Raw genomic sequence first — 14,437 nt, forward strand, 5'->3', positions numbered from 1 at the left:
GGATCAGTAGGCCCATTTACTCCTCCAGCAACTTGTAGCAGGCCTGTTCCTCCTCCAACATTTTCATGGTGCATCTCCCTCTTCTCTTTTTTCCCTCTCTCTCTCTCCCACTGTGCCTTCCCAAGGGTCCCAACTTCTTCTTTCCATTCTTCTGTGGGATCTTCCCCTTCCCTGACCTTACCTCCCTTGGCATCCTCCTCCCAATCAGTGCCTCCTCTCTTTCCTTGCCCTTCGCCAAACAGGATGGCGGCGGCTGCTCATTAAGTCTGACGAATCCATTCAGGCAGCTGGTGGCTGTCTCCGCCTGCTGCAGAAGCAGGGATGATGCAGTGAGCAGAGCAACTTCCACAGGAAGAGCAGCAAGATGCTGCATGGGGAGAAAGAAGAGAAGCAGCCACAGGAGCAGCAGCCCCTAGAAGCTGGGAGGAGATGCAGGAAGAACACTGCCTCAAGACAGGTTAGCATCTCTATGGGACCCAGGCCAGAATTCTGGGGCTCAGGCAGGGATGGTTGGCAAATATGCCTTGGATTATTAAAATGGAAAAAGAAAAGGAGTACTTGTGGCACCTTAGAGACTAACAAATTCATTTGAGCATAAGCTTTCATGAGCTACAACTCACTTCAAATGGAAGGTTTCTTTTAAAGCCCAGTTCAATGCCATTCATTCCTTGTTGTATTTCTCTCTGCTTAGACAATCAAAACAGAGCAGTCTACTTTCATTATCATCATGAGTCTGTTTCCCCTTCGAGGTTTTCATGCATTAGCTCAATGCTGCAATGTTTGCAAATTCTGCAAGGGGCTATTTAAATCCAAGCAACAAAACCGATTCTACAGGAAAACAAACTAAAATTAAAAGAGAATTCATGGGAAGTTTTCTGTTGATGTTCAGACGTTTCTTTTTTCAAACCTAATTTTGGGAAGATATTTAAGCAGATTGACCCCCTATTAAACAGGATCACTATATTTCTATAAGGCACACTAAAAAACACTGTAGGAGCTCTTTGTAATGCTCTGCAGCAACAGAATGACCCACTAATCCCACAACTGAATTTGTTTCTACTAACAGCCCTTGTGCTGATTCACCGATGGGGTAAGTAAACCCCAAAGCAGCCACATTGACTCCTTCCACATTAGAATAAGCTGCAGGATACAGTGTTTTCCAAATGGAGAAGACTTTAGATAATGCAACTAATACAAGGCCATTTAGATGGAATATAGGTCTGCTCTGATCACTAACCACCATCGTTAAGCATGGCATCCACTGAATCACATGGAGGCACATGTGCAAAATCAGAACTAGAAGTAGGCGAGACAACAAAATAGAATGTTAGCATTGTCTTGCCTTTTTCTAGGTCTGGTTTTGCACATGTGCCTGCATATAATTCAGTGGATACCGTGCTTAATGATGGTGGTTAGTGATCAGAGCAGAGCTATATTCCAAACAAATGGCATGAACCCAAGCTGGAACTGCCCCTGGGGTTGTCTGTGTGAATATGTGTCGCTTGCTCTTTTGAGCATGGCGTGCCGCTAATTCTGCCTTCTTTGCAGACTGTTCACCCTTTGGGAGAGAAGGGAAAAGTGAGCCATCCATGCACAGGATAAGAGAACAGTGGGTGTTTTTATTAAAATAATGATGGATTAACCCAGGCTTTTCACTAAAAGGTTATGATTTACAATAACATTTGGGAAAAGCTGCCAAACGTGCAGCACAACTCCATAGTGAGTAAGAGTCTAGGAACAGATGGATAGATGATTAACTACATTGACTAACTTAATATCCATTGGCAACTCTTAGAGGAAGGCAGACCCAGTTATACTGTAACAAACCCACTCCTACAACCTGCTGGTTGTCACTATGCTGCACACTCCCTCCACAAGAGCAACAGGGATCCTCTTAGTCAAAAAGCACAGATCCCTATCCCTTGGGCAGAAGGAGACTCATCTTTAGGCATTACAAGTATAGGTCCTCTGACATGCAGTCATTCAGTTTAATCTCTATGTAGTAGAAGGCATACTTAGCCTGTACATTATGCATGATAATATCATGAGGAACAATTATTGGCTAGAACATTTCCCTGGCTTTTAAACCAGATTTTTGTTCCTCCTATGAGAAAATGTAAGAGATTTTGGTTTCTGTTAATAGGTGATGGCAAACAAGCTCAAGTCCTTCTTTTCCATGGAATGGACAACCATCATGACAATGGTGGTGTCCACTAAGAGAGGAGGGCAGAGATGCAGAAAAAAAGAATGGAAGACCAAGAAGCAATGACTGTACTTAGTACCCAACCAGTATTACCACCTAGTAAGGAAGTGGAAATGGCAGGCCACACTACAGAGCAGTGAGTTTGTTGTAGGAATTTTAAGAGAAATCAAGGAGTGGGCACAGTCCATAGGGTAATAAGATAAAACAATTGGGGAAACTGACATAAAGAGCGTTGGGGAAGGAAATCTTTAGGCACATCACCCATCCTCTTGCTTCAAGTGTGGAGCCCAGCTGTTTGGTCCTTTTAGCTGTAGTAAATAGTTTATATTGGTTTATGTTTTCAACTTCATGAGGAAATGGGCTAAAGACTGACTTTTCTTTGTAAATAAAAGCATTTCTATTGCTAGCTCCCACACATCCGTGCAGACCACAGGGTTAGGAATGCCAACAGCTGGCTCAGCATCCATCCCTCAAAATGAGTCCCAACCAACCCCTTTCAAGGGTTCAAAGAACTATAACCAACATCGTTTCCTCTGTATTTTCATGCAGCTTTACACTTCCATTTTCCAGCCATGCCTGGAAGTGTAAGTGTCCATAAGCCACCAAAAAGGATGTTCCCATGGAATTTCTGGTCCAGTCAGACCTTTTGGGCTTCGCAGAACATAACTATGGTACCATAACTATGGTAATCCTCTGACCATGTGGGTTATTACCCAACCCAACCCACCCTTACCACTCTTTTGACACTTGCCCATGGCAGAGTATATGTGCACAGAACATATCAACCTCTGAGGATGGGGAGCAGCTTATTTATCAGAACTTTTAATCAGCCTGACATGCAAAATTATCAGCCTGTGCTAAATTATCATCTCAGTAGGAATGTGGGACAGTGATGCAGGAAAAATTCTCAGGATAGAGGCAGTTATATTTGGAGTAGAAAGGACGATCGAGTGGATGGGGTACAAGACTGGGACTAAGGAGACCTGGACTCACCCACAGACTTTCTGGGTGAGTTTGGGCAAGTCAGTCAACCAATCTTGTGTCTCATCTGTAAAACACATACCTGACAGGGGTGTTGTGAGGATAAAATACACCAGTGACTGTGATTATGAGGGCCATATAAATACCTAGTGAGAGACATTGATATAAACCAAGGACATCAGATACAGTTTTGCCCGTTTCCTTTAATTTTAAAAAATGAATAAGGAGACAAAACTTTGTGCCATTCGAATACCAAATAGATTTTTTTTGTGTGTAAAACAATACATAAACCTTGGTGGTTGTTCGGTTTCTGGGTTTTGTTTTGTTTTTTCCTCCATAATACAGCAAATACTCAGAAAAGGGCAATATTGTTTCTACTGCATATAAAAAAAAAGTCATCCCTATGACATAATTGCTTTTTTTCCTTCATATTTTGTTTTAAAAAAAAGTTCACAAATACTAGTAGGAAATTTACCCCCCACCCCTCCAAAAAAAGAAACGAAACAAAAAACCCCAACCCCACATATCTTAAAAAACAAATCAGTAAATTGTTAAATGGGTCAGGTATTACAAGCACATCACATTAGTAACACTGTATAATACTTTAGACCATGCCGAACCATATGTATGTGTATAAAACTGTTGGTGAACTGATTCATAGCAGCAGAGTGGGAAGGTTCCACAGTACCTGTAGAGATATTTGGATGAGTCCAAAGTGGATTAACAAGCTAAAATGCATGGCTCACTTAGTCAACAGCCGTGAAATGTGCTTTGATTTAAATGGCTACGCTAAATTACCTGGAATTATCATCTCATTTCTATGGGATGAACAGTTGGTGTAGTGGCTAACTTACAAACTGGCACATTTCAACAGTTACTCTTGCAAACTCACATTAGTAATCTTGACTTGCATGAGTAGCTCCATTGAAGTTATTGGGTCTCATGAGAGTAAGGACTCTTTACACAATTAAGGGTTTGCAGAGTCAGGCCCTAGCAAAGCAGTGGACTTGGGTTTCTACACCCTTCACCACTCATTAGGAAATGAGTAGAGACTAGACAGGATCATTTGGAGATGCTAGATACAGAATGCCTTCCTAGGCAAGGTGACCCACAGATTGCAAGTTGTTTTTGATGAGCTAGTTGTCTGGCCCCTTCAATGGGGGAACAAGAATGAGGATCAGAGAAGGATGCTGGACAGACTGTGTTTCTCATGATCTGCTAGTACTGCAAAGAGGCACTAATTTCTGAACTCTGGGGTGTACATATTTCCAACATCAAGCAGTAGGATGGACATGCATCTCAATATTTTCTACAACTAGCTCTAGCTGCAATTTTAATTTTGATGACATTTCTCTTCAGTAAATATCACAGCCAAGGGTTTCAAAAGTAACTAGTGATTTTGGTCACCTCAATTTTTGTTTGCCCAGCTGGAGCTTCTTAAAGGAACCTGATTTTCACAAGGTACGTGCTCAGCACTCTCTGAAAGTCAGGCCCCTTTAAGATGTCTCTAGTTGAGCACCCAAAAATTAAGGCATCCAAAGTCGTCAGTCCCACAAAAAATTTTGGACTAAAAGTTTTAGGCTGATACAAGAACAGTTTTCTCTTCAATTCCCAGTCCCCCTGCCCCTGCAAAAAAGGCCATTAAAGTATATAGATTACATAATCTGATTTGAGGATATATGATTCTACTGAATATCTTACAGGAGCTATACGAGTTATCTTAAGATAACAATAAATTGTCAAATCTATACTATACATCTCTATGTAATGTTAAAATGAACTAGAAACTATGAGTGAAATCCACCCTTGTGCAGTGGGCACGCATGAAGCCTCTGTACTACGAGTCCCAGTTAAGCTTTCCCTAATAGTTCCCTGTGCTGGGCTTCCGGGCATGGGTGAATTTCTACCCGTCTGAGCAGGAGATGCTGTGACATTGCTCCAATATTCTGTTATGCTGTTGCTTGCACATTAGGTGAGGCACGCCTATGTGACACAGTAAACTCACCAGTTTCCCACCCAGCCACTGAGTCAGATGTATCCTGTCAGCCTGAGGGGAGAGGGAAAAGAAATTGTATAGTAGTGGTGTTTGCAATATTGACAGAGGGAGAGAGCACAAGATAGTCTAGTGGTTTGATCTCGGGACTGTTAATTGGAAACCCCTATGGCCCAATCATCATTTCAAAATGCAGTTCCTACTCCCTTTGTAGTTTTGGGCAAGTCACATCCCCTGTCTCAATTTCCCCATCTGCAAAATATGTCCTATATAACTTACCTCACAGGGCTGTTGTGCAGGTAAGGAGCCAACTGCTCCAGTTGTGTTCAGTACTGTTTCAAAAGTGCTTTGAAGATTAAAAGAGCCATATAAGTGCTCTGTATTGTCATAATTTATTTCTGGATTTCATTTGAAGGGGGAAATCTCTATAAAATGAGTTCCATTTCTCCTCAGATCCTCTCCAGCTAAGGAAACTGGCCTAGGGACTCCCTTTCTGTTTTGCAAGCAAAGACAAACACATTTCAGCTCAGGGAATGGGAGAAGTATAACAAAATGTAGGGAATTTTAGCTAGCCAGAGACAACATGGAATAGCTTCAGATGTTCCAGGAAGCAGCATAGGTGAGATCAGACACCACTCACTTCACAACACAATTCAGAGCTCTTTAAAAAATAGCCTCTAGATGTCTCCAGGAAAATAGTCATTCAAAGGGGGACTCATTCCACCACATTTCTATACCTGGCTGTGGTGAGAAGTTCAGGCATGGGGGAAGACACCGATGAGGTGGTATTTCCTTTCAGCTCCAGAAAGAGTACTCACCATGGAAGTAGTGCTTTGCCAAGTACAAGGCCGGAGCCTGCAGTCCTGACTCGGATGACAGGACTGCAGGGTTCAGGTGCAGAGTTTCACTCACAAACTGCATGATCCAAGTCCCCTTGAAGATAATGGGAAAGACTCCCATTGACTTCAGTGGGCTTTGGGTCAATCCCACATTCAGATAGAAAGATGATGCAGCTGAGTTACTAGTCCCCCAAAACTCCCTCCAATATAAACAAAAGGTCATTGTGACCCCCTTTATAGACATACATTAGTAGCTGAAATGGTCTGAAATGCTTACAGATTAGAACAGATATATTTATACAATACCATGCTTTCCAAAAAATCCAAGTAGAAAAGTTTTACAGCACATTATACAGGTCCTTCTAACATCTATAAAACATTTACTGAAATCACCATATTACAAGTCATCACTAACATACAGTACTATGCTAGTTCTTTTTTCTTTTATATAATCATTACTTATAATAATAATAATAATTAAAAAATCATTTAAAACAAGTATACAATGTTCACTTTAAAATTAACTGGTTAATAAATTTTGTGCAAAACAAGCAGCCTCTATAATTAAGTGAAGTATTTATTTATTTATTTATTTATACAAAAAATAACACACACAAAAAGAAAGTTCTTTCAGAAATGTGTCTCCTTTTCTGTGATGGCTGAAATGTTGCCATCGCCTTTCAGTTTGGCATCACAATCATTTACTGTCGCAGCGTATGCCCCTGCTCCAAGCTTTCCTCTCATCTTCAGATCTGGGCAAGGTATGACCAGCTTCCTGAATTTCTGAAACATTGGAGAAAATGGAAGACATTATCTCTCTCTCTCAGACAGAAACACACACACATGCAGCCAGAATCATCATCATCTCCTCATAGCAAGAATGTCTATAGAATCTCTCTTCTCTGCAAGCCCATTTCATTCCACTGGAACCCTGTGTGAACCACTTAATCGGTGTAACAGGCTACACATCACACCACCCGCTTCCACAGCATTCCAATCCAAGGGCTCGAAGATGACAGCAAACCCTCACATGCTTGATCAAAAGCTTAGTTTCACAATAGATGCAGGGCAATATTCATTCCTCTGCAGAGGGTGAGCACAAAGATGAAGGCTCCACTTATGCAGGTGAATTTGATGCAGTCCAGCAAGATGCAGTGAGAAAAGTATTAGATCAGATCTGCAAGAGCCTTTCATAGGGAGTCTGAATATTGAACAGAAGCTACAGTTGAAAATGTATCTGTGTTTACCTAAAAATATCCTTTCTTTAAGAAATAAGGTCCACAGATCGGTTACAATGGTACTTCAGCCTGCTTGCAGTTTTGGGACAGAGTCAGATCTGTCACTCATTGGCAGCAGAGGAATGCCCTGCCTCCTAAGTTGCCTTCAGGTGAGAGAGTTTCCATAGCCAAGATAATTCCAATCTGCTTTACTGAATTACTGATAGTGCTAAATATACTTTGAGGAAAAGCACAACAATTTCTCCTAATGCAAAGCATGATAAGTCACACCTAATGATATGTCAAATTCCATCTCTATTCTGAATGATCCATTTGTTTCAGGGTGGGCCAGATAAATGGATTTTATTACTCAAAGAGAGGACATTTTTCAGGTTGGCATGGATACATTTTGCATGCTAAGATTCCCAGATCCATTACAATGCGATTTCATTAAGTATGGCTCCAGGAAGGAGAGCAGGATTATTCTATAAATATGGACATCTGAGACGAAATGGATATAACTCTCCTCCATCTTCCCCTGAGCACTAAGCTATGAGGAAGACTTCTGCCACCAAAAAGAAAGGAAATGACGAAATGACATTGGCTAAGATTGGATGATCAATACACTGAATTCAGTGAAACAATGACCATCTAATAGATCTCAGTACAGGAGACATGACTTCTTTGCCCTGAGATTGTTAGTGCTCTTAACGACTGGACTTTGATGCTTAACCAAAGAAGGAATATTTCTTGAATTCACTTAGGAAATGAATGCTACAATAGCTATGAAGACTAGCTGTCTGAATTAAAGAACAATGCTTGTTAGTGAAAACTCCCAACTTCAAATAAAAAAAAAAGTAGCAGCCATCGGGGGCCTACTCTAATGGATAGGAAGTATAACACCACCTTCTGCTTGGTAAAATCTGGATAGTGCTGTAAGGAGTAGAATGGGGTTCCATGATCGTGCTCTATGATCTTGTTAGAATAAGGCTGATGCCGTAAGGAAGCATTTAATGTGGGATTGGTACAGAGCTACCTTTTCTTGAACATACTGAGAACATTATTCAACAGAGACTTGACCCTTTTGCTTGGACACTCTTATGACCCACAATAAAGCCCTCCTGGGGGAACTCAAGGCTCCATTTCATTGATTTAACATGGTATTAAACTATGGACTTTGCACCAGCCATTAGAATCAGTTCTATTTGTTGCCTTCTCTTTGGGGTGCACAACAGCAATAATCTCTTTATCCAAGTATATGTTGTAAAGCTGTCTGGTCCAGGAAAGAGCACTGGGTTTTGCAAAAGTACACCTTCTCTGTGAGATAGAAACATCCAACGATCCAATGCTAGATTAATCAGCCCTGAAAGCCATAGCCTCCGCAGTCAGTATAACTCTTTGTAAGTATCACTGCCACTCGCTCCCATCTTTTGGATTCTCCTGCGCAGTCATGGAAAAGGTGCGAAGACATATAGCAGGGATCTTGCCCAGCTTTGCAAATGTCACCTCACATCTTGGGTCCTGACACAGAGAGGCCACAGGACACTTAATTTGCTGTTCCAGATGCAGAGAGGTCAAACACCAGCCCACCAAACTGACCTACAAAGAGTGAGATGTTTCTGGGTGTTGCAGTCACTCTGTTAATCTGACTTCTGCCATATAAGTCTTGGTGTTAATCTTCCCCTTGATGGGCAGTGCACACAGAGATAAGAAACTACTCCCCGCAAACAGGAAAATTTCTCTCTGGGGTAGAGCTGATTCTGGTCTTCCCAGTTATTATGAGAACCCTCTCAGACAAGTTGACTGTCATGACCAGAATAGACCTGTTGCCCCTGGACAGAGCAGTGATTTCAGACCTCAGTTAATCATTGCCTTCTAGCTGGTGGATGCTGTGCTCCCTCTTCCTAGTACCCGTTCCCAAAACTGAATTGGGAAGATCCCTTTAAAAAAGTAAAAATCTGATTGTCTGCATTCACCATTTGTGGGATGGGAGAATATACAGCTGGAGCTGGATCTTTGCCAACAGATGAGATGGAGTCAGATGGCAAGGTGATACTCAGATTTACTGTATAGGTATCATATGAACCCTGGAATTTTGAAGCATGCTTATGTATGAGAACAGAATTCCCAATAGCTCCAAGAATTGGATTTTTGTTTCTGTAACACCACTTGTTTTCCATTATGCATATCTTCACCTTCTGATAGCATTCTTCTGAGATGAGACCTTGTACATGAAGATAGTCATCTCTTGCCCAGGCCTATTACTGCCTTTCATGGCACCACATGTCTGTTTGTTTGTCCTGAATCCAAGATACTCCAGGAACGGTATCAGTCTGGGGTTTTGCCTCAGCATTCTAGCTGTACAGAACCCTCATCGTACAAATTGTCTGGGAGGTGATATGTGAATTTCCTTCTTCCCTAAAGTCAGCATTATTACTACCAAGATCCTGGGGAGAGACCCTGGGAGCACATGTAAAATCAAACAGTAACGATCAAAGCTGGGAAAAGAAAAAGGCTTCCATCCACCAGCAAAACATAAGAATTGTCCAAGGATGGTAAATGGAAATTCTTTGAAGACAAACTTTCATGAGGAAGTTATTTAGATGTTTTAAATCAGGTCTTTTTCTGCTGGCCTCTGATTCTCTGAGGCTAGAAATAGGATCGGGAATGGGTTGCAATGTTCTGTTCTGAAATAGACGATGGATGATTTCATTCATGGTGTCTCCTGTCCATGGGGTTGCTGAGACTGGGACTGGGCCAAAGTGGTTCCTGAAATTCTTGCACAGCTCCATAGGATAACCTCTATGGACCAGGTCCTTATTTGATCAAAGCTATAAGTAACCCTTTTGCTCTCAGACTGAGATAGACTCCCAATTGATGCCTGGCTAACTTGACACAGCCGGTTCAGAGACATGCTGACCCTGACAGGCTGAGGCAACAGAAGGCCGCTGCTGACCCTGTGCTTGTTCTAGCTACCACTTGCAAAGAAGTAGTTCATGGACTGCTTCAACTTGCCATACAACCTGTATATTCCTTTCTATAGTCTCAGGCAAGAGTCAGGAGTATAAGTTGACTTTTCTGATTATTCTGAATAGCCTCAGCTCTCTATAAAGTTTCCCATTGTCTCCGTAAAATAGCTGTGAGTCTGATCCCAAGGAACAAAGCCCCACATATGTGAATGAAACCGACGTGAATCCCACTTTTTCCCCCTTTCAAGGGAGAAGCCCTAAAGCATACAGTTTTTAGGTTGCAAGGGATCATGCTTGTAGAACTGGCTGCCCATGTTAGCACTGCTTGGGAAAGCAGGTGGGGGCACTTAGGGTGTCCAAAGACCATTCATATTTGTTGTTTATTTCTCATTGTTGGTCTGATGCCCCCGGAGAGTTTTCATGCCGAAAGGAGGGGACTAGACTTGACTCCCAATGTGAACTACCATATCGTGAGGCCACTCTTTCAGATAACAGTCTCTCCCAGTTAGAACCACCAAGCCCCTGATTGCCAGGAAAACTAACCACATCAATCCGTGATAGTAAATTTTGACTGGCACACACTAAGGAATCATCTGGGCTTACAAAATGGTGGCCAGGGTAGAAAGAATCCCCTTGCTGCCTCCTGGTTCTTCCACCCCCAGGTTGCTATCCCTCTCATCAGTCCATAGCGACATGCTGGGGAGGGAGAAGTAGAGGTGGAGGCAACCTTCAACACAGGCTGGGAACAATAATCTCAACATTAGGGCCTGGTTATCCAGAGCAGCAGCTGGGCATTATAGCCCAATAATGATGACTGCAGCAGCAGCTGGGGATGACAGCCTTAAACTTTCCCAGTCTTTCAGATGTGGCAGGAAATGCCTATCCCATTATTCTACCCTCTTAGAGGGCATGGAAGGACATACAGCCAGTGATGAGCTGCCAAAATCTTAACAACTGGTTCCCTTCTCACTCCATGAGGGGGTTGTTGCCCACCCCCGGCCCCTGGGACTCCTGCCCCATCCAAGCCCCCGCGTTCCTTGACTCCCCCCCCCGCAGGATCCCTGCCCCATCCACCCCCCTCCCCTGTCCCCTGACTGCCCCCAGAACTGGGCAGGAGGGTCTCGTGGGCCACCGTAGTAGGTGCCCACCCTACCCCTAAGCGTGAGAGGGACCTGCCGGGGGGCAAGGTGGGGAGTCCTGGCGATGCTTACCTGGGGCAGCTCCCAGGAAGCATCCGGCAGGTCCCTCTGGCTTCTAGGGGTGTGGGAGCGTAGCTAGGGGGGTAGCAGGGGGAGCGGCCACTCCCCCACTGATCACATCAAAAGTGGCGCCTTAGGCGCCTTAGGTGCCTTAGGCTCCGGGGCTCGAGCACCCATGGGGAAAATTTGGTGGGTGCAGAGCACCCACCGGCATCTCCCCCCCCGCCCGGCCCCAGCTCTCCTCTGCTCCGCCTCCGCCTCCTCCCCTGAACGCCCCACCCCACTCTGCTTCTCCATGCCCCCTCCACCCCCAGGTTTCCTGCGAATCAGCTGTTCGGCGGGAAGCCTGGGAGGGCTAAGAAGCAGGCGGTGGCTTCCCGCTCAGGCCGAGCGTGGTGGAGGTGAGCTGGGGTGGGGAAGCCTTGGAGGGGGGAGCAGAGAAGCAGGGCGCAGTGGCACGGTCAGGGGAGGAGGCGGAGGCAGAGCGGAGGTGAGCAGGGGCTGCGGGTGCTCTGCACCCACCAAATTTTCCCCTTGGGTGCTCAGTCAGCTCCTAAGGTGTCACTTTTGGCCGGTTAAATTTAGAAGCCCTTTTAGAACTGGTTGTCCCTCGCGGAACAACCGGTTCTAAAAGGGCTTCTAAATTTAACAACCGGTTCCAGCGAACCGGTGGGAACCAGCTCCAGCTCACCACTGCATACAGCTTTGTCTCAGGCAGGAGCACACCTCCGAAGTGCCGTTTACAATACACAGAGCACTGTTCTCTGAAAGTGTCTAATCTTCTCTTGTTCTTTCTTTGAATTTATATTACAGTCTGATTCTCTAATGCTGATGTGCACTATTGGTCTTCCTCCCCTACGGAGGAAGACTTCCCTTTGGAGGACATGGGAGGGTGTGAACACCCTGAGGAATCAGCACAAGTATAGGGCCTGCTTTATTCTGCATAAATCTGCTGTGCTGCAGTCTGTGCGGGTGAGCAGGGAACCGAGCGTTGAGGATTATCCCCAGGCTGCACTCCGTGCGGGTGAGCAGGGAACTGGGCGCTGAGGATTATCCCCAGGCTGCACTCCATGTGGGAGAGCAGGGAATCGGGCGCTGAGGATTATCCCCAGGCTGCACTCTGTGAGGGTGAGCAGGGAACCGGGCGCTGAGGATTATCCCCCGGCTGCACTCCCTGTGGGTGAGCAGGGAACGGGGCACTGAGGATTATCCCCAGGCTGCACTCCCTGCGGGTGAGCAGGGAACCGGGTGCTGAGGGTTATCCCCAGGCCGCACTCCATACGGGTGAGCTGGGAACCAGGCACTGAGGATTATCCCCAGGCTGCACTCCCTGTGGGTGAGCAGGGAACCGGGCGCTGAGGATTATCCCCAGGCTGAGGCCAAGGGGTCCCCAGCCAGACTGGGCTGTGAGAGAACTGCTCTCTGCCCACAGAGCCAGCCAAGATGCCCTAGTAGAGACACAATACAATGGGGAGCAGGAAACACACACTGTTCCTTTTGTCACTGGCTTTTTTCAGCATCACTCTGTCCCTAAAGCCCGTAAGGGCACCAGATACTACAAACACCTCAGAGGGGGAGGTGGAGCTGACAGGATCATCTCCCTGAAACCAAATGCAGCCCTCAGACACAGCTGGGAATTAGATAGACACATTATTGAGCTGAATTGTTAGTATAAAAACATGAAATAAAGTTTGGGATTTCCCTTAGACAAGCTCTGCAGCAGGGAGGGCTCAGTGAGCCACCAGCTGCTGTGGAGGGAGAGAAAACTGGAGGGAACTTCAGGGGATGGGGCATAACCCTGGAGCCAGTGACCACCAAATATATTTCTGCCCCCAGCCTGCAAACAGGTGGACATACCATTGTGATGGATCTGTGGACCATAGCACGAAGAAGAATGCTCCTTTTTTGTCTGAGCTGTGCTTAGTCATCAGAAGAGAAGGGGTCATGCTCCTTTACCCACTTCTGCATAAATAAATGTCATTCCAAAAATATGTCTCACCTCTAGAATGGTTCCCTCTGTCTTCCACAACTTAATGCAGATCCACAAAGGTATACAAACCATGGATGAGAGGGCCATCATCCAGCCTATCCCATAGCCCCAGTCTGGGTATGTATACACGTTGTTGTATTTCAAAGGCTTATATTTCACCAGGAAAAAGATGAAGATTCCCTGAAATAAAGTGAGAAATATATTAGGTATGTTTGAAGCCACACTGTCTAGGGAAAAAAATAAAATTACTGCACAGGCAGTCTACTGTCCTCTGGGAATCTGAAGTAGTGTAAGCTTTGATGTCAGAGAGAGACAGACACCAATATTCTTTTTTTATGTCCATCTCAAATAATTTACATCTCAGTTCCTTTCACAGAAGCGAGCCACCTTTCAAGTTTAAATCCTATTTACCTTTCACTTGACAATAAAACTTGCGCTTTGATGGCAAAGCATAACTGCAGAGCAGAGATTAAGTTTTGGGTCTGGTAATCTAGGGGTGTTAGGAGAAATGAGCAAAATGGTTTCAAATCTATCACTATTAGAAAATAAGGGCAACAGTATTGGTCTTGAGCCAGTCTCGACATTTGCACCCACAGTTTTGCATGTGAAAAAGCTCATATTTGTATGCACAAATCTCAGATGTCCAACTGAGGAGTTTGCTTTTTCCTGTTACGGGAAGCATTAGAATTATGTGCACAGGGAAAATTAAGTTAACATTGATTCTTACCAAATCTACTGTAAGCTTCTTCAATTAAAATATATGCCAAATGCCATAATAATTACTTTACTATTTCTGAAATTCATTAGCCTCAAACATCTGGAAAAATAATCTGCAGAAAACCTACATATTCCCGACCAATTTATTCAGATTAATACTTACTGCACAAATACCAGGAGTTAGGACCATCCAACACCATTTAATTAATGACAATGGTCTGTACCCGATCATATCTTCAATGTTATCATAAAAGCGATTGCTGCCTGCCCAAAAAAAAAAAAACAAACCAAAACTGAATATAGAATGTTTCTGTGAGCGATTGCAAAGA

General features: G+C 44.2%; 1 protein-coding gene across 9 annotated transcripts in view; it reads right to left on the reverse strand.

The window, feature by feature from the left end:
* Positions 1 to 3,369: 3,369 nt before the first annotated feature.
* SLC6A11 (solute carrier family 6 member 11) overlaps positions 3,370 to 14,437 on the reverse strand; it is a 280,391-nt gene continuing 269,323 nt past the window's right edge. For all 9 annotated transcript variants that reach the window (XM_073352322.2, XM_073352324.2, XM_073352321.2 and 6 more), the window contains 3 exons: positions 14,272 to 14,372; positions 13,401 to 13,571; positions 3,370 to 6,799 (listed from right to left, as the gene is read on the reverse strand). In XM_073352322.2, the coding sequence (XP_073208423.2) occupies positions 6,647 to 6,799; positions 13,401 to 13,571; positions 14,272 to 14,372 (425 nt within the window). In that variant the 3' untranslated portion in view covers positions 3,370 to 6,646. The remainder of the gene's footprint in view (positions 6,800 to 13,400; positions 13,572 to 14,271; positions 14,373 to 14,437) is intronic.

The sequence above is a fragment of the Lepidochelys kempii genome, chromosome 7 (assembly GCF_965140285.1).
Source record: "Lepidochelys kempii isolate rLepKem1 chromosome 7, rLepKem1.hap1, whole genome shotgun sequence".
Lineage (NCBI taxonomy): Eukaryota > Metazoa > Chordata > Testudines > Cheloniidae > Lepidochelys > Lepidochelys kempii.